At 36.5% G+C, this 25783-nt stretch overlaps 5 protein-coding genes across 7 annotated transcripts; 4 read left to right on the top strand and 1 right to left on the bottom strand.

The window, feature by feature from the left end:
- Positions 1–208: 208 nt before the first annotated feature.
- On the top strand, positions 209–6640 carry LOC145626394 (Golgi apparatus membrane protein-like protein ECHIDNA). The gene is made up of 6 exons (XM_081678822.1): positions 209–397; positions 1112–1168; positions 1290–1493; positions 1629–1688; positions 1972–2098; positions 6318–6640. The coding sequence occupies exons 1-6, from the start codon at positions 383–385 to the stop codon at positions 6404–6406; spliced, it is 552 nt and encodes a 183-aa protein (XP_081534948.1). The 5' UTR covers positions 209–382; the 3' UTR covers positions 6407–6640.
- Positions 6641–7823: 1183 nt separating this feature from the next.
- LOC145628631 (AP-3 complex subunit mu-like) lies at positions 7824–12179 on the top strand. 2 transcript variants are annotated; one of them, XM_081680982.1, is made up of 8 exons: positions 7824–8097; positions 8267–8369; positions 8479–8589; positions 9775–9864; positions 10382–10629; positions 10866–11075; positions 11176–11383; positions 11541–12179. In XM_081680982.1, the coding sequence occupies exons 1-8, from the start codon at positions 8063–8065 to the stop codon at positions 11784–11786; spliced, it is 1251 nt and encodes a 416-aa protein (XP_081537108.1). In that variant the 5' UTR covers positions 7824–8062; the 3' UTR covers positions 11787–12179. The 2 variants fall into 2 exon arrangements, with proteins under 2 accessions (XP_081537108.1, XP_081537109.1); XM_081680983.1 differs by lacking the exon at positions 7824–8097 and having other exon boundaries at positions 8274–8352.
- A 22-nt stretch (positions 12180–12201) lies between these two features.
- Positions 12202–14806, bottom strand: LOC145628632 (psbP domain-containing protein 1, chloroplastic-like). The gene is made up of 3 exons (XM_081680984.1): positions 14573–14806; positions 13196–13630; positions 12202–12641 (listed from the first exon to the last, which is right to left on the bottom strand). Exons 1-3 carry the CDS (start codon positions 14735–14737, stop codon positions 12420–12422), a joined length of 822 nt encoding a protein of 273 aa, XP_081537110.1. The 5' UTR covers positions 14738–14806; the 3' UTR covers positions 12202–12419.
- Positions 14807–16423: 1617 nt separating this feature from the next.
- On the top strand, positions 16424–21890 carry LOC145628630 (alkaline/neutral invertase A, mitochondrial-like). Of its 2 annotated transcripts, none has more exons than XM_081680980.1 (6): positions 16424–17461; positions 18002–18167; positions 18381–18592; positions 19605–20098; positions 20187–20235; positions 21148–21890. In XM_081680980.1, the coding sequence occupies exons 1-6, from the start codon at positions 16736–16738 to the stop codon at positions 21469–21471; spliced, it is 1971 nt and encodes a 656-aa protein (XP_081537106.1). In that variant the 5' UTR covers positions 16424–16735; the 3' UTR covers positions 21472–21890. The 2 variants fall into 2 exon arrangements, with proteins under 2 accessions (XP_081537106.1, XP_081537107.1); XM_081680981.1 differs by lacking the exon at positions 21148–21890 and adding an exon at positions 20374–21140.
- Positions 21891–22556: 666 nt separating this feature from the next.
- On the top strand, positions 22557–25388 carry LOC145626393 (putative pentatricopeptide repeat-containing protein At1g56570). The gene is made up of 2 exons (XM_081678821.1): positions 22557–23271; positions 23666–25388. The coding sequence occupies exons 1-2, from the start codon at positions 22678–22680 to the stop codon at positions 24875–24877; spliced, it is 1806 nt and encodes a 601-aa protein (XP_081534947.1). The 5' UTR covers positions 22557–22677; the 3' UTR covers positions 24878–25388.
- Positions 25389–25783: the final 395 nt, after the last annotated feature.

The following is a 25783-nucleotide window of genomic DNA, read 5'->3' as shown; positions in this document are numbered from 1 at the left end:
TATGGAGGTACTATCAACCGCATCCGACCCGCCCCATTGCTATCCCTACTCCATATTCTTTGTATGAGTATTCAATTACGGGCTTTAAGAGATAAAATTGGGTCAGCCCAGAAACTCAATCATTACAGCACAAGCCCAAACTTATCTTCCACCTCTCATAGCGGGTCGGGCTCGGGTAAAACCATTGATACGTCTGTATACTGTAACAAACACAAACAAACAAAAACAAGAGAGAGAAAATACAAAGGGGAGGGAGGTGGAAGAAGGAGAAATAAGCAACAAAGGTCGCTTTTACTTCCCTCGATATTACAAAAAGAAGAAGCCATTTCTAACAATTTCGCAATTTTCAACGCCAAATCTTTCATTTGTCTAGCTTTTCTCCATGGATCCGGTCCAGGTAATCTCTTTATTTCTCTCTCTATCTGAAGATTTAATTTGATTTGCGTGTGTTAGAAGTTCTAGGGTTAAATTTGATGAATTCAATTTGATTGATTTTGATTTTGTTTATGATTGTGATTGTTCATTACTTAGATCTGACACTGAATTTTGTTTGATTATTAAGCTTTATTTGATCCTGATCTTGATCTTAGTGTTGTTACTTATGTTGTTCGTCTTGAATTTTGCGCTGAATCTGTGTTTTACGATTATGATTTTATAGTAATTGTAGCATGAACATTTTCTGAGAAGATAATGTTGTCAGAAGTTTGGAAGGTCAATGTAGTAGGAAATATTAGGAAATTTTGTTGATCTGTTGCTAGTAATTTGTTCTGATGCTATAATCTTGTTGTATTGTTTGGTGTTGACCATGATCATTGACTTAATAGCTTAGATATTTAGAGCAAGTTAGGCAAATTGGGTCGTCCGCTGCTAAAATTGTTGCTATAGTTTGAGGGGTCTTACTTGAGGGATTAATTTTTAAGAACTGTCTCCCATTCGGCATTGAAATTTCGATGTTTTAACATGGATTTGGAAACAGGACACTTCATTTTGGACTAGAAACTTACAATTTTTTAATTGACTACCCGAGTTCACAGCTTTGAGTGACAAAGTTTATTGAAACCTGAAATATCATCATTTCTATGATTAATATGATTCTACTCCTAATTTGCAGGCTCCTACTGAAAACTATTCAAACCCGAAGACATGCTTCTTTCATGTATTTTTCAAGGTATGTGCTATGAGAGCCCATGGCCGATGGCACGCTTGGTGTTAGTGCTAGATGGTTTTTTTTTTTTTTCAATTATGTATATGTGGCAACACTATAATATCATGGGTGTATTGTTATGCAGGGTGCAGCTTTAGCATTTTACATTCTCTCTGCACTTTTCTTCGATAACTTCGTGATTATCTTTGTGGTTACTGTTCTCCTTGCTGCTCTTGATTTTTGGGTTGTCAAGAATGTAAGTGGTCGCATTTTGGTTGGTTTGAGGTGGTGGAATGAAATTAATGATTTGGGAGAAAGTATCTGGAAGTTTGAATCTCTTGATCCTGAGGTAAGTACTCATTATTGCACTAGACTTATTCTGATAGTCATTGCATGTTGAGTATTGCTTGACCATCTTTTACTTAGCTGAATGGCGTGCCTTTTTAAGTTTCTCTATATAAATTCATCCTTTTGTGCTGTACAGTCATTGGCTCGTATGAACAAGAAGGACTCGTGGTTGTTTTGGTGGAGCCTTTATCTCACAGTGAGTGAAGTTCCTCATTTCGCTTTATTTTCTTTAAAAATAATGTAGTCCCTTCTTGCAAATAAATATCTATCTATTTTTTTGAGCCATTACAAATACAAATACTCTCTAATAATAAATTACATCCTGTTCCTGAATTGGTACAATTGCTACCTAAAATAACTTTGTTAAGGACTTAATGAAGTATTATGGTTCAAAACATGTCTATCTTATATAAGTTGGGATGTCGATTTTGGTATATTGCTATCTAAGTCCAGGTTTGTTATTTTTTTCTTCTTTGTAGGCTGCTGCCTGGATCATTCTCGGAATATTTTCTCTGATACGGTTTCAAGCGGATTATCTCCTTGTTGTAGCAGTGTGTTTGTCTCTCAGCATTGCAAACATTGTTGGTTTTACTAAATGCCGCAAAGGTGAGTAAAATCTGTGTGCATCATTGTTGATTATCTGAACTAAATTAAAAGATAGTTTTGTGTGGTGTCCCTTTTTTGGTTGCTTAATCTGAGGAAAGTTCGAAGTATATAAGTTCCTTTCTGGATGGTTGTATAATCACTTGTTCACTAGAATGCAATTAACAAGGTTCCTTTTGCATTTCTATATGCAAATCAATTTGCAATTTGGTGTTTTTTTTTGGAAAGGGGGGGGGGGGGGGGGGGTGAGCCCTCAGTTTTATCATATGTGATGATATGATCCATTGCAAAAGAAGCTTTATGTTGATGAGAAGTTGATATATGAGAATTCTTTTGGGGTATGAGATGACACATAATTGCATTACTGATAAATTTGCAGCTAATATTCCTACTTGTCTTGGTTCATTCATTTCCTAGTGTTGCTGGTTCTTCTTATGCATGCTAAATGGTGATTGACCATCCCTTTTGTATCTGTTTGATTGAGGCTGTTGCATGTGACTTAATAAAAAATGATCCAAATAACTATTATAGAGGGTGCACCCTATGAACGAGAGGTTATTAGGTTCCACAGTTGACGTTGTCATGGTTTTGGGATTTAATTAATGGTGTAAAGAGGGAGCAATTGGTCCCTTTGAGGTGACAATATGGACAATAATAGGGTAGGAAAGGGGTAATAGGTGGAAAATCCAAAATTTAGGATAAGCTTGGGAAAATATGGGAACGGATATTTGACACTGGGATCTTGTGGGGTCTGTTGTATTGTGGAATGGAAGGGTTGCTTAGTTGGTGATGAGGGGCATTGTTTACATGCTTTTGTTTATAAATCAAAATGTAAAAACTTGTGGTGGGGTAACAAAAGACTTCTGTAGTATGATTGGATTGCAACAAGGGTTGGCATTGAATCATTTCCTCTTTGCAACAATTTTGGATGAACTAACAAGACCTATCCAAGATGAGAAACATTAGTATGTTGCTTTAAAATGATAATGTATTGGTGGATGAGACTAGAGTTGAGGTTAATGCCACTGAGGCAATACTTATGCATGCATCAACAATGATAATAGGTGAGTTTGGATTTGGTAACCCAATGAAAGATTCTTGATTCCTTAATAAGACCTTGAGATGTCAAGTTAGGTGATTGGAACCATCTTTTGCAACCCTTGACTACCTCTACATCATAAATCCAAAATAGCCATATAATGTGACCAAACTCATTTTCGAGACTACATAGTGATATTTTATAATTCTAAATTAACTCTTATGACCCCCAAGGGACACTTCCTACATCCACTTTAAATTTGGAAATACTTCCTAAACTCTTTTAGAAGCATGGATTATAACCTTAGGTTTTGTACAATTTTCGAATTTTTTCTTAGCCTGAAAAAGAAGAGGAAAAAGTGCTTCCACAGACCCCCACGAGACCCCTTGGAGGTCATTTGGGTGGTTGTTATCATCAACTTTGCCTTTAAAGTATCAATAAAGCCGGTTACGTACACGCCTTTCTTCATAAACTCACGGTCATCATTGGCCTTTTTGTGAACGACTAGTGGTTGTATATGATTCTTAACAACATTATATGACCCCATGATGCATTTCCTATCATCACTTGAATTTTTGACACCCTGTATTATTGACTTCAAATTTTGCCTTCGAAGAGCAAAGTTAGGCATTGAGGTGCTTCCCAGCCCCCCAGGGACCTACTTGGTGCCTTGAACCATTTTATTCATACCTTACTACCTCAGCGCCTTAGCACACCCCTTGTTGTCATGTATTAAGATGCCTTTATTTGGCCTTTCTTAGCAAGCTATGACAATACCCTTTATTGCCAAAAGTAGAAATTTTATAGAGGTGTTCTTATTTTTATTGCCTTGTGCCCATATCCCATGCCTTGTGCTCATGCCTCGTGCAGTTGTGCCATGCTTCTTGTGCTAGGCCATGGTATGCCTTGCCTTTGGGCAGTAGAGCCCATGTCTAGGTGTTAGAATCCAACCTCTTTATTATGTATTCTTCTTTATTTTCCTTGTATTTTCCCTTATGTAATGTCTCTTTAGTCTTTCTTTTTATTTTCTAGGCTCTAGGGAGAATTATTGTGTTACTGTCATTTCAACGATCACTTGTAATTCTCTACTAATGCAATATAAAGCTCTTTAGGGAGCGAATGGTTATTCAATCTAAGCTCTCTACCCCGTTGCTATTGCTTTAAGACTTGTGTGTTGTTTAAGCCTTTATAGATATTGTGCTAACCTTGTTTTAAAGCATCCCCACCAAACCAATAGACCCTCAAAAGACGCCCTCATCTAGTCGGTTCCGCTTGTTCCCGCTTCGAAGTATCGGCCGTCACAAGCCCCGACTTAGCACCCGTGGGCCGTGGTTGACGAGTGCTTTCTTAAGATACCTTGGTCCGTGTTGCTGTGTGCTTACGAACCTCCCTTACTCTAGGCTTGCGTCCTTGTCGCTAATAGACAAGTGCGCGCCGCACGATCCGGTGTCAAAACTCTCGGACCGTGACACTAGGCCATGGCATGCTCGAGCTGATCATGGGCTCAAGTTTCACCAAGTACTCTAGGAATGTCCCGCATAAGCAATAATAAGATTGGCCACATAATCATCTTATATGATCTCAGGAGTCACCCCATGCATTCAGTTCATTTTTTGAAAAATATCAAAAATTGACCCAAAATCGTGTATCATAGCCTTCAATTTTGGACAATTTTTCATTTTTTTAGACCCAGAAACGAAAATTGCCGAGATGTTTTCCATGGACCCTAATACACAACGGGAGTCCATTTGGGTCGGTAAGACCATCCAATATGCCTTTAAATTATTGATTTACCCGTTTGCAAATTGCACTGATTTCATAAACTCGAGAATACCACGGACATTTATAACAACATATAATGATCATATATGGTACTAAATGACATTATATGACCACGGGATGTATCCCCTACTATCTCGAGACTTTTCGACATTGTGTCCCGAAACCTCCAAAATTGCCAAAAAAAACGTGGATTGTAGCCTTCAATTTTGCAAATTTTCGACTTTTTTTTACCCGGAAATAAAATTTGTCGAGAAGCTTCCTATAGAACCTAATATCCTCCGAGAGTCCAATTTGGAGGGTGGAACCATCCAAGTTGCCTTTAAGCATCCAATTTACCCGATTTCATACACGCCTCTTGTACTGCCTATAAGCTTCCACGGGGCCTCTATGTAGTTGACTAATGGTCGTTTATGGGTTGAAACAACATCATATGACCCCGGGATGCATCCCGTAGAATTTCATTCTGACACCGGATCCCGACACCTCCTAAATTGCTTCGATTTCATGTATAGCCTTCAAATTTGGCTTCCGTACATCATTTTTTCACACAGCGAGGTATTGCTCTGATATGTGCACAGATAATGACGGCAGGTATTGAAGGATAGTTGTGTGATTCAAGTCCTGTATAACTTGATCAGTATTTTAAGAATTATCAGATTAGGGGTGGGGATCTTTGTCTCCATGTGTAGAGGAGGTTGTATTTGTTAGGTTTTAGCTAGCTCCAGCCTTGGAAACATCCTCTAGATTTGGATCCCGGGGGAAGTACACAGCACCTAGTGTGTTAGTGTTAGTTTCTTTTTTCTGTTCTTTATTAGAAATGCTATCTCAGAGATTAACTTATCGTATCTACTTTGACCTGTTTAGAAAGTCGTTCTGTGTTGATAGGTTTATGTGCTACTATCATTTAGCAAGTAATTAAAAGTTTTGGTGGCATAGTACACTTTTACTGCCTGGGTTTACAATATGCAGATTTTATCTTTCAAGCTTCCTTCACATTGCAACCATGTAGGTGATTGTATTTAGGGGTTTAAGTGGTTTGGTGATAGATTGTTGGTCTTCATTGCCTGATTGAACTAACTGCACTATCTCTTATCTAGGAAATAGTGGATTATTTTTGGGAAAGCATGTGGAACTCTGTTCTGTTTTTTAAATGGTGTGATTATATTGCGAGTCCTCAAGAACAACCTTGTGAAATTGGATATGGATAATAATCTGGTTGTGATACAAACAGTTGATACATTCCAGTTCTAAACTTTGTTGTTTGAATTTTTCATGGCCATGCTATCGTTTCTTTAGTATTATCCTCAAGATTCAACCCTCTTTGTCTGGATTTCCTTATTCTTTGCTGTGTTATTTTAAAATTAGATTGGTTCACTGAGAGATTTTCTGTCTTCTGTGCAGATGCCAAGAAGCAATTCCAACAATTTGCCACCCAGACACTAACTTCTCAGTTTACATCCACTATACAATCAGCCTTCAGTGTTGTGTGAAGCAGGAAATTGATGTACGTGTGATTTATGCATACATGTCAAACTGTAGAAGATATTCAAAGCTGAATACTTGAAGAATTTGTCAGGGCCAGCTGCTGATCAACTTAGTCTTGACTGAATTCATTTTTGGTGTCTATTTTCTGTAAAGATGCAGCTCGAATTTCGTGAATTCATAATGATTTTGTATAAACAACTAAATTAGATACTTGAATCTTTTTTTCCTATTCTCTGAAAGATTGTCTAATACCCCCCCCCCCCCCAACTCTCCATTACTCTGTGCAATGACCTTATGCCACATTCATCTCAGAACTAGTTCCCGTCTCTGGTGCCTGTGTGCTCGTGAGGCTTGTCTAATAGACCTAATATTCTCCTGCAATTTTGTTTTACATAGCTTTTTTTTTTGACAAATACATAGCTATTATTTAGAAGCTCACCAAGCATGAAGAAGGTGGCTTTCAAGTATCAGGTGTGCCAATAATCTCCGACATATAACTTTTGGTGTTCATATGGACCTTTTTTTGTGTAACCTTTTGTAATTGCTAAATTCCTAACTTCCTTCTGGTGGCTTATTTTTGTCATTGCGCAGTTGCACTTTGCATGCTGTAGTAGGGAAGCTTATTCAAATCACCCGTCATAATTATATGGACTTACAACGAAATACAGGGTAAACAATGTGCAATGTACCTTAGCTTTAGGATGAATTTGTGCACATCAGAGAAATTGTGCTAAGCTGAGCCAGTACAATTTTAGCCAGGCAGGAGGCACCAAAGCATGGGACATGCGGGGGCAATGGTATGGCACAACATAAGAAGTCTTGTATGAATAACTGAGTAATTGGTTAAAAAATTGACTTGTGGGTATTATTAATCCATCATGCACAAGTATTTGTTTGGTCATGTTAAAATAAGTTTTAATTGATATATGAAGAGCAAAAATAATTTTAATTAAGCAAAAATAATTCAAGTTTTAATAAATATCACGTGAGGAGAGCAAAGCTTAATAGAAACATAAATCATCGTCTTCTTGGACAAGTCAATATATCAATCAAAACCCATCAAACCTTTTAAGAGTAACTTATAGGGTTTCAATTTGCAAATCGATTGAAAATCAAAACCCATCAAAGCTCTAACCTTACAAATATTAGGACAAGTCAATATATTAATCTATAAGTTGGTCATCCTCTATTTCAAGATAAGCTAATTTATCACTATTTACATGTGAGTTTTTATGTAAAGAGAGTCACAAAAGACAATGATGTAGACGAGATTCGATTTCAAGTTTTAGTTATACCATAATACTTTGACAAATTTATGACCATGCGTGACAATGTAATTGTAATTGTATTTGTAATTTAGTAATTCTTTTTTTCCTTAACCCTTCCAAATATTATAAAAAAAATAACAATAATAAATTTATTTATTTTTCTTAAAAAAAAAATTATCTTTCAATATAGTTTTCTCCTTTCTTGCGGAGTGTCCTTTCTTCCTCTCTTCAACTTTCACAAGTGACAGCAAAATCTTCGCAAACAAAGTTCAACATCTAAAATTCTACTCATATTAAATTTCTCAACGCAAAAGTTCGAAGCTTTAACATCTAATCAACCATTGAACCTCATCAAAATCTCCAGGAGAGAGAAAACCTTAGAAAGAGACAAACATGCTACAATGCATATTCATCTTATCAGATTCTGGGTAAAATTCTTTAACTTTACAATCCCAGATTCCCCAATTCCTTCAACAATTTTCAATCTTTCATACTTATTTCAATTGGGTTTTTTCAATATCAATGTTTTCAATAATACCCATATGAAAATTTCAATTACATGTTAAATTTTTTTTCTTCTCGTGCTTGTGAATTTAGGGAGGTTGTGCTGGAAAAACAGCTGACCGGCCACCGGGTCGATCGGTCTATTTGTGATTGGTTCTGGGATCAAGCCTATTCTCAAGGTGATTCCTCTTCCAAGGTACCCTAATTTTTGTTTCATCTATTATAATTTCTACATAATTCATGTCAATTTAATCTAACCCAATAACCCAATAATTTTAATGTTGATTGTTTGAATTTTGTGATAGCTTCCATCAGTGATTGCTTCACCAACACATTACATTTTCCACATTGTTCGCGATGGGATCATATTTTTAGCTTGTTCTCAAGTTGAAATGCCGCCTTTGATGGCAATTGAGGTTAGATTATTTGTTTATTGCTGAAATTATATCTGTTATATTTGTTTGACTTCAAAAGAATGAACTGAATTTAGGTGTGGTAATTTGTATGCTTTTATATAGTAAGTAGTTGGTTATTTGGTTGCCTTTAGTAGAACTGGAATTGACACTCAATGTCAAGGTTTGTAAAAGGAATTCTATCAAATGACGAAGAAGGAGTGTTCATCTCCTCGAAGCCCCGTTAACCCTTTTGTAGGAGGGTAATCAGTTATCACAATCAATGTTTTTCTCAATTTGCGTTTGTTAAAAGAGAAATAGAAACTGCATTGCTAGTTTTAGCTCTAGCATATGGGTAACAGTTACTCCTTAATAATTAAAGCTTCTGCAAGCTATACTCCCAACTTAGGTTTGGTTAACACTTCTGTCATATAGGTACAGGAACTGTTGCGCCCCACAGTTTATATCATTATCCAAGTTTCTTCCAAACATAACGATGTGCTCGGTTTTAGGGTAGTTTTGGTGCTGGTGGTGTTAGCACAATATTTGACAGATGGTGTTTACCTTGTATTTTTGTTTGCTCTTATGTGCTGATTGCTATACTGGTTACATGTCTGATTGATACTTCTTGGCATATCAGAAAATGCACTTCATAGTTAATATAATTATCCTAGGCCTTCCAACCTTAATGGTGTGCTTGGTTTAGGAGTAGTCTCATACTCTCATTGAATCCTCATGTGATTCTGCATATATGCCATTGGTTGGAGATGGCTATCTACTTATTCTGTAAGGAATGCGCTAAAGTAGCAAGAGAGAGGCATACGGACCAATTTACACACTCCCTCAATCCCGTTAAGTAAGTCCTAATAATGGTGACTCACAATATTGTGGGTCACAAATAAGTATTATATTGTTCGTGGGTGGATAGATTACTTTATAGTGTATTTAGTAGCAAGGATTTGGTGGGAAAGGGGAGGAGAGGGAGTCTAAGTTATCATTTTTTTTCTAGTTCGGAGATAATTTGCTTTATCCATTTAAAAGAATAATTTTAGTGGTCAGACATGAAAATTTTTGGCAAAATATGCAGACTCTGTGTAATGCTGGATCTCATCAAATTGTGAGCACTTAAATCATGCACCCTGTTTAGTACTTTTTTACATCTTATGCATAAATAACATTGCAGTTGAACTTTAACTGTTCCACCTTTAGTTTCTTTGCAGAGCAGCTGATGTACTTTCAGATTATCTTGGAGGAATGAATGAAGACATAATCAAGGACAACTTTGTTATTGTGTATGAGGTAATTTTAAGTTATCTGTAATCTATTTCTTTCATTATCCCCTGCTCTTCCTTATGTGCTCTTGTTACAGGATTTCCTAAAGTAAAATTAGGCCATTCCTCTGACAACAGAGCCTAACATCCCGAGATTTTTAATGTGTCTTTGCTTTAGAGATTTCTGAGTTAGTAGACAGTATTTGACGTTTGCGTAATGCTTCTCTCTTTATCCTATCACCCAATAATTGAAAGTTAGACCCTAAAGTTTATGATTCAGTGAAATGAAGATTGAATATACAATTTTAATAGTAGCAAAGTATTGATATGTGATTTTGTCGTATAGGCATATAGTAAATCACCTCTGCTATATGTATAGTTGTTCCATTTTGGCTAGATTTCATGAATCACCTCTTTGAAGTTTGAATATAAGGTTGTGTTTCAATTTATTCCATCAGTCCGTAATATGTGTTATTCATATGTACAAGGCTGTCTTTGGGGTTTGCTTCTAACAAGAATTCAAAGTGACTCAAGTTGCCTTGCAGCTTCTTGATGAGATGATCGATAATGGCTTTCCTCTGACAACAGAGCCTAACATCCTGAGAGAGATGATTGCACCACCAAACATTATTAGCAAAGTATTGAGTGTTGTGACTGGTAATAGTTCCAATGTTAGCGGCACGCTCCCAGGTGCAACAGCATCATGTGTGCCATGGAGGACAACAGAACTTAAGCATTCAAGCAATGAAGTGTATGTTGACCTCGTTGAAGAAATGGATGCAATCATAAATAGGTTAGCATTTTTATTTGATTTTTCTTCCCCTTTGTCCTGGAATATTCAATAGTGTATTGAGGCTTAGATGTTCTCTAATTGATGATCTTTATACATCTTGTCTATTTTAAGTGTTATCAATGCCAAAGCATTAGTTTCTGGTAATTTGTTTTGTGCTAATTTGACGTTAGCTAGATACAGTTTAACAATTATGAAGTACTTTTCTTAACTACATTTTCTTTGCTGATGTTGCTCAGGGATGGCGTTTTAGTAAAGTGTGAGGTTTATGGTGAAGTTCAAGTCACTTGCCATCTTTCAGGTGTCCCTGACTTAACATTATCATTTGCAAATCCCAGCATCTTAAATGATGTAAGGTTCCATCCTTGTGTCCGGTTTCGACCATGGGAGTCACATCAAATCTTGTCTTTTGTGCCACCTGATGGACAGTTTAAGCTTATGAGTTACAGGCGAGTATATAGACACTCAGATATACTTCCAATTATTCCATGCTTTGGCTTCCTTATTCCTTGAGATTTTACTATATTTTATCTTCTTTTCTATTTGCAGGGTTAAAAAGTTGAAGAGTACCCCGATATATGTCAAACCACAATTCACTTCAGATTCTGGTGCATGTCGTGTTAGTGTTATGGTTGGAATGCGGCATGACCCTGGAAAGACAATCGATTCTATAACAGTGAAATTTCAACTGCCCCCTTGTGTTGTATCTTCAGATCTGACAGCAAATCATGGAACAGTGGACATCCTTGCTAACAAGGTAACACTTTTATATGATTCCAGCTATCAGTACAAAGATAACCTTAACTTTTTTAGCTTTGAATGAATGATGGATTGTTTTTTTCCTTTCTTGTTCTTCTGTGGGGGGAGGTGTTAGACTTGACTGATCCATGAACTTACATTGTACACAAATCCAGGTCTGTTCTTGGTCTATTGGCGGAATACCGAAGGACAAAGCCCCTTCTTTGACAGGAACATTAATGCTTGAAGCAGGCTTGGAAAAGCTTCATGTATTCCCAACTTTTGTAGCAGAGTTCCGTATCATGGGTATTGCTCTTTCTGGCCTGAAAATAGATAAGCTTGAAGTGTCAAATGTAGCAAATCGGCCTTACAAGGGTTTCAAAGCTCTAACTCGAGCAGGGGAGTATCAAGTGAGGTCATAAAGTTAAAAGACTCTGGATTTGTGCCCCGAGACCTTGGGAAACGACTGTACAAAGAACATCTGCCTTCTTGAAGCTTTGCAGAAAACAGGGTGTTTCCTCCTCGTATCTCAATCATTCATTGGACCTTGGTGCTCGGAATTGCATGATGTTAGTTTGTCAATTTGTGTGAGCCATCTTTAGAGCTTTTGGGTGTGTTAAGAGTAGTTGATTTATTTATTTATTATGAGATACTTGTATCATGTGTGTAGACTTCAAAAGGAAATAGAGATTCACAGGGTTTAAAAGTTCAAGTTCTTGACCCTTTTATCCTTCTCTCCTTTCCCAATTACCACTGTAATTCCGATGGCAACGGGAGGCTAATAAAATCTTTTTACGTGATTTGCTTTCTCTACCCATGATACTGTATTCTAAAATGTAGAAGTAACTGCTAAAATAGACCAGCAAATACAACTAATTGCATTCATGATCATTACAGAAGAGCTGCTTAACATTGTAATAATGTAATTCAAAATTATACAGCTCATTGAGATTGGAAATGGAGGACAATGGATGGAGTTGGAATCATAAAACTTGCTTTGTTGTACTGAATTTTGTGTAAAAATTGAGAAAAAAAAATGAATTCCACACAATAAATTAAGCAGTAATCTTGTTCACTCTGAAGGAATCCATTACTTGACGAAGGTCGTTTTCTTCATCTCGGAATACATCTTCGGGTACTTGTAACCGCAACTCATACAGCCTGTTGTTTTCCACCCCGAGAACTGAAAGGTACCTTCGATCCCATTCCTTCCTAACCACACGTTCCTGAGGCATCACAGCCAACTCATTGTTGTTGGCATATGACTTTATGTTCACCTGTTTACGGCATTACAATACAAAATAAGCAAACGAGTTATCAAAATTCATAAATACTCAGTAGCTATAATATGACAACAAATCAACAATACTACGATTTCTGAAAGTAATAGAATGATAGACATGCTCATAGATATAGAAAGAACATGGATTGTCCTGCGAGCTAGAGTTTCAAGAATGGAGACACCATCACATTATTAAGTATCAATTGCAAGCTCAACACAATAGCAATCAAAAGCAAGGCAGAACCATAATGCCATGCTCAGCATATTTAGCTACTTGCCAAGAATGCCAACGACCTAGGGCCAGAAGTCCAATTCAGTTCACACATCATATTCCATCTCTGCTGAATCTGAGTGGATATAGTATGCTAGGAAAGCCAATATTATTACTAATCCTAAATATCTGAACCTAAAATTCCAGCACTCTTATTCATTTCATGTTCGAGTAAACATCTAATGTTTAGTTCAAGGCCAAAGTGAGCCAGACACATGATCAGAACAAACTATGAAACTATAACAGTCTACAACATTTCAGATAAGTAAGGTCCTTACTTCAATTTGATAATAGAGCCTCCCATCATCAGCAACTCTAGAAGATGTGGAGAGAACATTTGATTCACGTCGAACACCAAGTCTGGTAGACATGAACTCTGTTAGATATTGTTTCAACATGTTCTTCCCAGCTTCTTCTGGTGGACCCAAATCCTCAACACTCTTGTACTTAGATGATGAGGGTGAAGATATATCCACAAAAAGATTTTCGTCGAGAACAAAAGGATCCCTGAAGAAAATATCTGCCCCAGCACCTTTCACTTGAATCCAATTCTTAGGGTAGTTTAGGGAATAACCGTCGAAAAAATCTATATACTCCCTGAAACCAACAGATTGTAGAGCTTGTGCACGGTCGTTAGTTATAATTTGTGTAGCAATGCATCCAGAGAAAAGCCCCACCATTGCATTCCTTCTTGAGACAGCAAAAGTTGGAGTCTGATTATATGGTAGAAAATGTCCTGTGAGAAGCCCATTGCAGTAATAATGCAAGTGTTACTAATGAAATACATGAGAATCATTGGAGAAGCTAAAGCAATGAACCTCTAGATGTATGAATGTATGATTCAAAAGTTCAATACAAGAAAGCTGATCAAAGAGCATCCTAAAGTACGTCTATATTAGTACATTCAAAATTCAATTCTTTACGGCGATTCTGTAGACAGATGAATTTGCCTGCAATTCAAAGTATATCTTGATTACAACATGATTAAAGCTACAGAATACACAACACAAGCTCCAAAATCTAGAAAGAAGCCAAGTAACCAATACATACTGGCATCTCAAGGTCTTTTTCCCTATTTTAAGCAGGACATTTGATCAAATTATTAAAAAACAAAAAAACACATTTGTTTAGGTGCTCTCAGTAACTAAACTGCATCTATGTAGTTCAAACTTTCTCCCCCTCTCCTGAATATGTAATGCTGAACTCGGATACGGGTGTCGGATTCAGGTACTGTTATGAAGCACAAAGGTTGATTAATACATATAATTTTTCCTGTAATCTTTTGGGCATAACCACTAAACCACATGATGTTGGGAAATGGGAAGTCCATCTTAATCAAAATTTCAGATTGTACCTAATTTGATGGTCAATTCATGATTTATGTGTAATTCCTTTACTAATTAGTGTAATGGGTTTCTTGTTCTTACACCCATTTAGCAAATCATACATGATACATTACTATCACCAATGACACCAAATGCAGTTCATAATGTGCAAGAAAACCCACAAAGGCCACATATAATCAGAAATTAAAGCACATATAGTAAATAAAAGCATTATTAAGTATAATTAAAAGTAAAAATACAGCCCATTAACCAAAAATTCACAATCAGAGAATAAGAAAAAGAAGATAAGGAGATGGCAAACAGGCTTACAGTTTGAGCTTTGCAAAAACTCCTGAAAGAAGGCTTCAATTGAGGAGATAAATGTGGGAAAACAAAGGACCCCATTTGAGAACTGGAAGAAATTGTGTTGGTGGGCAGAAAACTTGAGGAGAGAGAAGGCGCTGGAAGTGATTTGAAGATGATGATGGACGCCATCTTCGTTATCTACTTGGGACTATCTTTCCTACTTTGTGTTGTTTCAAGAGACTACTACGGATTATAGATTAAAGCACAAAGTAATTAAGCCTGCCTCGGGTTTAACCGGGCCGTGTCGGGAATGAACCAATGAAAATTCGTCTCATATTGTGTCATGTCGTGTAACTCGTGTTAGCAAATAACAAGTTCCTTACAAATTTAAAATCTTAGTAAATTGGTTAAAAATGGCAAGCCAACTAATACTCATGTCGGGTTGTGCCAAATTTCAAAGATGATGTATATGCATGGACTATTGCCACCGTTTGGCTAGGTTAGGCCAATTTTATTAAGTGAGAGGTTCAACCCATGGAATGACCGGATGAGTTGCCTTGAACTTTAATAAAACTGCTAAGGGGACGCCTAGTCCAACAAATGGGAGTGGTTTAATTAGGGATTATATATTTTTGACACAGATTAGGGATTATATAGGTAGACTAATGTGTATACACCTTTATATTCAAAGTTGAGTTGAGACACATTACCTATGATAGATTTAGTTATGTGAATGAGGATGCTTTTAAATTGTATAGAAAATCTAGATGTTGTACTAGCCTTGCAAGGGAGGAAATGCATATTGGATTATTGTCTATCAATATTGCCTAATGGCACGAAATCTAAATTAGGAACTTGAAGTACTCCATTTTCTATAGAAGAAAACAGGGTCATGAATTGGTTAGCTAATAATATGGGGTGGATTAAATAACGGATTAGATAACGAGGTTGAGTCGATTTGAGTCTCTTTATTGGAACTGACTCATATGCTTTGCGAAACTATTGTAGGATAAGCTAGCTAGAGGTGATCAACTATGGCTCGTCCCACTAACTCTAATCGATTCGTCCCAAAAAAGTGCGGGGTTTGAGCATATCTAAAAACAAATTTTAAGTTATAAATCCGAACCCGGCTCGAAAAGCTTGCTTTGGCCCGACAAGCTTGCAACTTTTTTGTAGGTTTGGGCATAAGATTTGAAGTTTAGGTCTAGCCCGTCCCAAAATTTGTTCACGTCTAGGATTAGCTATGCCTTGAAATCCCGAATCATTCTAACTAAGGATCTGTTCACATTTACTTAATTTCTGTTCAGTTCAGCTCCAATCAATTCAGCTCCTAATTTCTCTCACTCATAAAATATTCATTTCAGCTCAGTTTACTTCAGCTCCAATAAGTTCAGTTCAGTTCAGCTCCAATCAGTTCAGTTCAGCTCCAATCAGTTCAGTTTAGTTCAATTCAGATCAGTTCAGTAAATGTGAACATACCCTAAATTGCTTGATTTTTTTTTTTTTCATTGAACTTGTTCTCGTAGAAATTAAATTAAAAATTTACAGTTTATAATTTTGGATTAGATGAATATATGGACATTATCTCTTACGAAAAATACTTTGCTCCATTGGAGTAAGATTTTTATTTTTCTATATGGCAACTTGCAAATTAAAGTAGCCTTATGAAAAGACGAATAGCATAACACAAACGTGGCTTCATAACAATGGCTCGTAAACCTCGAATAAACTCAATTCTTACATGACACGTTAACGGATAATATTATTAATATCTACATTATCCATTTTTTAATCCGTCAATTTCAATGAAAAATAGTGGGAAATTAAATTACGGCGTCGAGAAAACCAAAATTAAATAAATTCGACGCTTTTTTTTTTTTTTTTTCTTCCCTAACATTAGGAGTTGTCTATAAATCCGCAGCCTTTAATTCATTTTCTCTCTCCAAATTTTCGGACATTTTTTTTACCCATTTGCCTTAATTCGCAGATTATTCTTCCCTGTAAGTTCTAATTATTCATCTGATTTTTTGTTTCGAATAAATTGCTTGAATTAGCATAATTTAAGTTGCTTCAAATTTTATTATTACATAATTCATATGTATGAATCATTTCTTATATTATCATAAAATCTGAATTTAGTTGGTTATTATCTTGCTTATTTTAAATAATTGTTTCTTATTTGGGAAGATGAAACCTAGTTGTAGGATCCTATCAAAATGTAGAAATCTAAGGAGTTTTGCTCAACAACCCCTAATTTGCCCACATTTGCCAAGTGGGGATTTGTTGAAATTCAAGGTTTTTGATTATAATCGCAAAATTCATAGCTACCCATTTCAATTACTTGGATTTCGAAGTGAATTTCATCATACCCAGAAAAATTTATGCTCAAATCAGCCAAGTTTTGGGCAATCTAGGATTTGTTTTATGGTTGGATTAGGTAGAAATAGGTTTTTGGTTGGATGTGATTCCTCTGATGTGAGGGATTATTCGACATCGGTTGAACCCGGGGTGAATGATAAGAATTTTGAGAGTGTTTATCTGAAGGGAGGGGTGAATGTTAAGCCGTTTGTGGTTGAGAAAACAACTGAGGATGAAGAAATTTTAAAGGGGGAACAAGGGGATGTTATTGAAAAAACTGTTGAGGATGAGAGTGATGAGGATTTAAGGGTTGAAAGTCGAAAGACAGAGGAGTCGGAGATTGAGAAAGAGGCTTGGAGGCTGCTGCGGAATTCCATTGTCACTTATTGCAACAGCCCAGTTGGGACGGTGGCTGCAAATGATCCAAATGACAAAACGCCGCTTAATTATGATCAGGTGTTTCTTCGTGATTTTGTCCCCTCAGCACTCGCTTTCTTGATGAAGGGAGAAGGGGAGATTGTCAAGAATTTCCTCCTCTATACTTTGCAGCTGCAGGTGATTTTGAATCTGTTTTATGTTTATAATATTCAAAGTGCTCTATACTTAATCTGTATCTTTAAATATTGTTTCTACTTGCATATTTATCGTAATGGTTGTTTGAAGACTTTGAACATGTTGATTTTTGGGAACAACGAAACATTTTATCTGTACTCTTGAGTCTAGAAATAATGGGGATAGCAGAGGAAGATTGTGAATATAGGGGTATTGGGGGCAGTGGTACTCTCAGGGGGGGTTGGCAGCTTCTGATAGATATTAATTATAATGTTCACAATCATGATTCTAAAGCTTTGTCCTTTCTATAGGATTTTGATTATAATTATGTTATTGAATCCAACAGCAAATGTGTGATATCCAAAAAGTAATAATTGAATGTACAATATTTATGCTTTCCTCATGCACAGTATGACTATTGTTGATCACTTATGAAAGGGCTTTATAACCTGGTGTTTATTTGGTTTTCCTATATACCTTAAAATAAACCAGTTATTAAATGCAATACTTGTTCTGATGGTTATACCCGCTGACTGTGCTCAGAGTTGGGAGAAAACTGTTGACTGCTACAGCCCAGGACAAGGGTTGATGCCTGCAAGCTTCAAAGTTAGGACTGTACCACTTGATGATAGTAGTGGGAAATTTGAAGAGGTTTTAGATCCTGATTTTGGTGAATCTGCTATTGGTCGTGTTGCGCCAGTTGATTCTGGTAAGAACTTATACGTATTATCATTTTTGAATACAAAGTGCAAGTCTTTAGACTGAGAAGTATTACACTCATGGTCAATCTTATGTTCTTACCTAAGCTAGCACTTCAAATCTCCTGTTAAACTTGGTAATATCAGGACTTTTAAGGCTTTAAACTTGTGAGACAATAGTTGTCTTTGGATTTGAATTTATTTGTTTTTGGTAATGTTGCTAGGATTATGGTGGATCATCTTACTAAGGGCTTATGGAAAGCTCACTGGTGATTTCGCACTGCAAGAGAGGGTGGATGTCCAGACTGGAATCAGATTGATCTTAAATTTGTGCTTAAGCGATGGGTTTGATATGTTTCCTACACTTCTGGTCACTGATGGATCTTGCATGATAGATCGACGAATGGGTATACATGGGCATCCCCTTGAGATTCAAGTAAGTTCATATTTCTTTGTTTGCATTGAAGTTTTTCTATTGTCATATTCCAAATTTGGCTGACATGCTCATAGTTTGTAGCCACATTTAGGTATTCTTCTGGAATTTGTTATGATTAGCTACCCAGATTTTTTAAAAGCTTTTTGAAGCTCAACTTTGAGGAGGACCTCTTTGTACAGAATTAGCTGTTAATATTTTAATTAGTACTCCCTCCATTCCCTAATTTTTTTACGTTTGGAATTATGCGCGGTTATTAAGAAATTGTGTAAAGTTGAGGTATATTGGAATATTTCAATGATTGAAAGTACAATTTTATTGAAAAATACAATGTTGAGCATGTAGGGTGAAGAAATTAGAGGATAGAGGAGAGAGAAAGTAATAATAAGTGTTGAAAAACTATTAAAATAGTACAAAAAGTACAATAGCACATGGAAAAGTAAGGACTTTTGAGTAAAAAAATTATAAAACAAGGGTAATTTTGTCCAAATTTTATGACTAAAATAGGAAAGATACTAAATGTAAAGAATAAAAAGGAACACCCTAAATGGAAATGTAAAAAACATTTAGAAACGGAGGGAGTAGTATCTGGAATTTCTATGACATAGAACCTTGATAGTCACATTTAATTAAGTGATGTGACATTATTTAAGTGATGGAGGGGTGTTAACGTAGAAGGCTGAAGGGATAGTAGTTTACCTTATCCTAACCCAATTTTTAGTATAGCCATGGGTAATATAGTAGGAGAACTACGATCTAAGGCTCAGTCATAAGTACTTTTGCAACTATGAAACCCGGTCTAATCTTGAACTGGCTGGAGGTCTGGACTCTGGAGGTGCAGGAACTCAACTACTTGACTTTCTTCTAGCCTAAATATTTTCTCATTCTACACATTTTGCATTTTTAACTATGAATAGTAGGTTTCTTTTTTAATTTTCACCAGCATCATCATTGTTGATGTTTTGGATGTAATGAAATCATTTCTAATTTGTAATCCATGATTTTGTTTTAATAGGCATTATTTTACTCAGCCTTGCGCTGTTCCCGTGAGATGCTAGTTGAAGATGAAGGATCTAAGAATCTCATCAGGGCTGTCAATAATAGACTGAGTGCCCTCTCTTTTCATATCCGAGAATACTATTGGGTAGACATGAAAAAGATCAATGAAATTTACCGGTATAAAACAGAAGAATATTCCATGGATGCTATTAACAAGTTCAACATTTACCCTGAACAAATCCCTCATTGGTTGATGGATTGGATTCCAAGTGAAGGTGGATATATGCTTGGTAACCTTCAGCCAGCTCACATGGATTTTCGATTCTTCACACTTGGAAATCTTTGGAGTATCGTTTCTTCCATGGGTACTCCAAAACAGAATCAAGCAATTTTGAATCTGATTGAAGCCAAGTGGGATGACTTTATTGGGCAGATGCCTCTAAAGATATGTTATCCTGCTGTGGAGAATGAGGAATGGCGTATAATTACAGGCAGTGACCCAAAGAATACGTGAGTTTCTTTGAACTATCTCTCTGATTTTGAGTGTCTTATAATCTTTGGTTATCTAGTGACATGAATTGATATCTTGTTCTCACAGCCCTTGGTCATATCACAATGGTGGAACTTGGCCTACGCTTCTATGGCAGGTAGGCTTGAACAACATCTTTGTTTTTTATTTATTATTTTTTTTATTAAAGCAAAATATTTAACCATCGACACTGCATCCTTTTGGCCATGTGAACATGGTAGATAAGTGTATTTGTTACCTGCTTTCCCTGCAGCAGATTAGGGTTTCTGCTACTACAGTCCTTGCATTGACTCATTAAGGCCAATTTGGTTAAGGATAAACAGCTGGAAAATACTCGTGTTTGTTCTCAAATTTTTTTACCCTGTATCTGTTCATGTTATCTGATCCCAGAACATTTTGTTGTTGGTATTGGTATTATCAATTATGTATATGTTACTCAACTTGACTATGGACTCGTGAAGGTGGTTGTCGTGTAATATTTTATTGCCATTGTGTCTTAGTGCAATCACATTCACATGTTTGTTGTTGAATTGTTAAACATCGTGGTACTTTTGTGTTACTGGATCAATTGTGGGCTGTTGCTATGGTAGATTGCTGCCATGGAGAGGAATACTCACAATTGTTGAAATGAGTGTTTTGTTCAACCTGTGTTTCCTTATATTGTCCTGAGAGTGCATTGACAGTATATTTGATGTTGGATAGGCCATCGTTAGTTAATATTCAAAGTATCAGTCTTTGATTGTGATGGATTTCCATTGAAAGAGACTTGGTCTGTACTCTGATTGCTCACTAATTTTTTTATTACATGAATGCCTCCCTCAGTGCATCACTTAATATCTTGTACTAATTTCTCCAGCACCTAAGATATGGGGAATTTCTTCTCCCCACCAAGCTTGTTATATCTTACTATTTGAGATATTATTAGGAACTTTCTTATTACGAAGTTGGGATATTAACATCTTCTGTAAATGCAGAATCATATGTATGGCTTTTCGAATGAACCATCTTACCTTTTGCTATCTTATTTCAGTTTACATTGGCATGTATCAAAATGGGCCGGACAGATTTGGCAGAGAAGGCAGTTGAAATGGCAGAAAAGCAGCTTCCTGCTGATCGATGGCCTGAATATTACGATACCCGTTTTGGAAAGTTTGTTGGGAAGCAAGCACGGCTTTACCAAACCTGGACAATTGCTGGGTTCCTCACTTCCAAAATGATGCTGCAGAATCCACATATGGCATCCTTGCTTTATTGGGATGAGGATTATGAGCTTCTGGAGATTTGTGTTTGTGGGTTAACCAAAAGTGGCCGCAAAAAGTGCTCTCGTTGGGCTGCAAAGTCTCATATTATCTAGAATTTTTGGAGGCAGATATACCTTTGAAAAAAAGACATTGTATAGTACATACTACGTATTTCTTAGCTAGAGAAATGGGGGTTGTTTTTTTTGTCCCTCACAGAAATTTGTCAATCAGTAGCTTCCTTAAGTCATTATTTAGCTAATGGGAAAGTTGGCTCGATTGCTAGAGCATTGAGGAAGCTCTGGCCATATTTTTGTATATACTGTGACTGATGATTACTGACCCAGTTTGGGTGATCTTACAGAGAAAAATAGGACGAAATTTATACAAACATTTCTGATTTCTTGCTCCTCAGTTTAAGTTTTTTTTGTTTAAAAGCTACTCTTGTTTGTAAAATTTGACAGTATCAGTAAATTGTAAGTTCAGATATTGTTTGTATGAAGAAGTAGTTTATAGTAGAGGTTATAATTGTGGATTTGTGTGTACAAGTATTATTTGTATATAATTTTGCAAAGATATCCTATGGTCTTTACTATATCAATGGAACTCTACCCATAAACATTTGTTTTTATTACAAATTTTCATCACCATAATACCACATGTATGTAGTAATGGATGATAATGAAAATTTGTGAAGAAAATGAGGTACTTATAGAAGAATTAGCATTATCATGGACATTGACATGAAACATTCTTTACAAAGTTACACCGTATTACTTATGAAATCATTACCATTACCATCATTTATTTCTAACAATCGAACGCATCATTATGTGGTGTTTTGTATGAGGGATAAATGACAAGAAGGATAACGGGGTAAGATAAAAATGAGAAATTATTAAATGATATAAGTAATGATATATTAATTCCGAGCTTTAACGAAAAAGATATAAGACAAATACGAAACTCTATACAAAACTAACACCGTCCCACTATTTCGGACATATCTTTTATTATACAAACTATTTTAACCTGATTCTAATTGATTTAGAAAGCAGATTTCAATAGCTTTCTAACAACATACTTGGTATTATTTATTTTATTCTTTGTAAAAAAAATACAGTATTTAGTATTAGCACTAATCTAAATTTTTCTTAGTTTCTTACATGAAATATACTTGAATAACGCTTGGACAGGTAACTCTAAATTTGAGACGCCTACACCTTGGCGCAAATTCTTTACAAACCAGACTTCAAAAAATTAGAATCAATACTAATTGTATTGGTTTTCTGGGTTTTAAAATCAGATGTTGCACAAAAAAGATGAACACTATCAAACTATCAACCCCTTACATTCGTCCAATCCCATCAATGGTGCTCAATGCCCTTCAATGGACCCAATGTAACCCATCATTCTCACCCAAAAACCCATCTTTTTTAGCTACTAATCTCATCAAATCATACTTTGACAAGGGTTTAATCAAGGATGCACGCAAACTGTTCGACGAAATGCCTGAAAGAGATGTTGTTGCTTGGACAACCATGATAGCTGGTTATACATCCTGTAACTATGACTCGTTAGCTTGGACTGTGTTTAATGAGATGTTGAAGGAAGGGGTTAAGCCGAACGCCTTTACCGTCTCTAGTGTGTTAAAGTGTTGTAAAGGGATGAAGTGTTTTTCTTGTGGGACTTTAGTTCATGGACTTGCTATTAAGCATGGTTTGGTGGGTTCTATTTATGTTGATAATTCTTTGATGGATGTTTATGCTACATGCTGTAATACTATGAATGAAGCTTGCATGGTTTTTCGCGATGTCTATCCGAAAAATGGTGTTTCATGGACAACTTTGATTGCAGGATACACTCATCGAGGTGATGGATATGGTGGATTAAGAGCTTTTCAGCAGATGTTATCTGTAAGTATCTAAAAGCTCATATTATGGGGTGATATCTTTTTTGTTTTCAATTTGCTGCTCCCATAGTGCAATGCTTGTGTTTCGGATTGGTTAGTTAATTTGGCTGAGCCAAGAGTTCAATCATCTTTGTTAGTATCTAAGAGTCTATTTGAGGATACGGAAGTGTAACTACCCACTAGCATAACATGAATGATAATCGTTAGTATGATACTGGAACCTTTTGGAACATGTGAACCTTTTAGTTAATTCTATCCTACAATCATAACTGTAATTTGAATGTGGCAGACTTTCCGGGGAAGAGTGGTATTGTGAATTAATTGCTTCCTAAAATGCCACATAATTTATTTTCCTAAATGGGTTGTGCTACTTCCTAATGCTGTTTTAGTTTTAACAGGAGGGAGCTGAGCAAAGCGCCTTTAGTTTCTCAATTGCTGTTAAAGCTTGTGCTTTAACTAGAGCAAGTTCCCACGGTGCGCAATTACATGCTACACTTGTTAAATATGGACTTAATTCTAGTCTCCCTGTCATGAATTCCATTATAGACATGTATTGTTGGTGTCAGTGTCTATCTGAAGCTAGTCAATGCTTCAGTGAGATGTCTCAAAAGGATTTAATCACTTGGAACACTTTGATTGCTGGCTACAAAAGATCAAATTCCACCAAGTGTCTCTCTGTATTTACCTTAATGGAGTCACAAGGTTTTGCTCCCAATTGCTTCACATTCACTAGTGTAGTAGCAGCTTGTGCTGATTTATCACTTTTGAATTGTGGGCAGCAAATTCATGCGAATATTCTTCGAAGAGGCCTTGATAGGAATATGGCACTTGCGAATTCCCTCATAGACATGTATGCAAAATGTGGAAGCATTAGTGACTCTAGGAAAATATTTGATTTCCAGTCCTTAAAAGATTTGGTCTCTTGGACTTCTATGATGATTGCTTACGGAGTGCATGGTTATGGAGAGGAAGCTGTCAAGTTGTTCAATGAAATGATCAGATCGGGCATACGGCCTGACAGAGTCGCGTTCATGGCAGTATTAAGTGCTTGCAGCCATGCTGGCCTTGTAATTGAAGGTCTTAGGTGTTTTAACTCTATGGTGACAGAGTATAATATGGTTCCAGATCAAGATATATACGGATGTGTGGTGGATTTACTGGGGCGTGCTGGGAAAGTTGAAGCAGCTTATGAACTGATTAAAAATATGCCAGTAGATCCTGACGACTCAGTTTGGGGGGCACTCCTTGGATCTTGTAAGGCACATAAGCTTCCAAATTTGGGCAAGTTGGCTGCCCAATTCATGTTAGAGGCAAGGCCGGACATGGCTAGGACTTTCCTGATGTTATCAAATTTGTATGCATCAGAAGGGGAATGGAAAGATTTTGCGAAAATGAGGAAATTAATGAAAGGATTAGGAGGCAGGAAAGAGCCTGGTTGCAGTTGGATTGAATTAAATAGTGATGTCTACAGCTTTGCGGTTGGGGATAAGTTAGGACCTCAAACTGAGATGGTCTATGAGGTTTTGAGCATGATGATTCTGCATATGGAAGCAGTTGGCTATGTTCCTGATCTAAACTATTCTTTACATGACCTAGAAGTTGGGACATAGTGAAGAGCATATTTCTATCACATTTTCAGTAACTGACAGTCTTTTAGATAAAGGTTCATAGGGTACTTGACTTGATGAAGCTTGGGCGGATCGGATAAGAGAATGCTCAACATTCATTAAGCTTCGTTCTTAGCAACTTTTCTTGCTGGCATCAATTATATATCCTTTCTGTTGGTTGGCTTCACCGGTATATGGTGGATGCTCTGGCAATCTCATTTCTGGCTGCCAAATCATAATTTCACAAGTCAAGCAGTTAAGATGTCAGCTGGTGCATCAGTTAATACAAACAGGAAGCTTATACTTGTATATGGATTTCATCTTTATTGTGGGAGAAAAGATTGGTAATCTCATAGCAAATAGTCTTGGAATGACTGGCGGAATAGAGAATTATAGAAATTTTGAACGAGGAAGCATAAAACCCAAGTCACAAGTCAGTTGCGAGGACTTTTCAACTGAAAGTGAAGATTTTTGTTTCTAACCAAATATTTTAGACCTGAAACAAAGAAATACAGAAAAGTATACTAGGTTACATTCTTTATTCTTGTGTAACATTATGTGCCTGATTGAGGTTTCTGTTATTCAACTACTTGTATTTGCTAATGCAAATCAGTTTGATTTAATCCTCAAATTCATTCACTTTTTAATCTTGCTAGTCCCAAGATGTGACCAAATATTTGCCTAAAAACTCAAGCGCAGCCACTGCCCTCAATAAAGACCCACTTTGGAGTATTTTCTGCTCCACATTACCCCTTTTTGTGCCAGATCTCAAGTACATCAGTCCAATCACCTTTCGAGGCAATGAGCTTCCTTCCAATCCGCTATCCTATAATGTCGTGACCGTATTTTTGACAAGCACCAAGCAGTGCACCTGAAGTGGTGACTTCAGTTTTCGTAGGCATACAAATT

This window comes from Chenopodium album, chromosome 4, assembly GCF_948465745.1.
Source record: "Chenopodium album chromosome 4, dcCheAlbu1.1, whole genome shotgun sequence".
Taxonomy (NCBI): Eukaryota; Viridiplantae; Streptophyta; class Magnoliopsida; order Caryophyllales; family Amaranthaceae; genus Chenopodium; species Chenopodium album.
The sequence above is the reverse complement of the archived record's forward strand: the minus strand, read 5'-3'. Positions and strand labels throughout refer to the sequence as shown.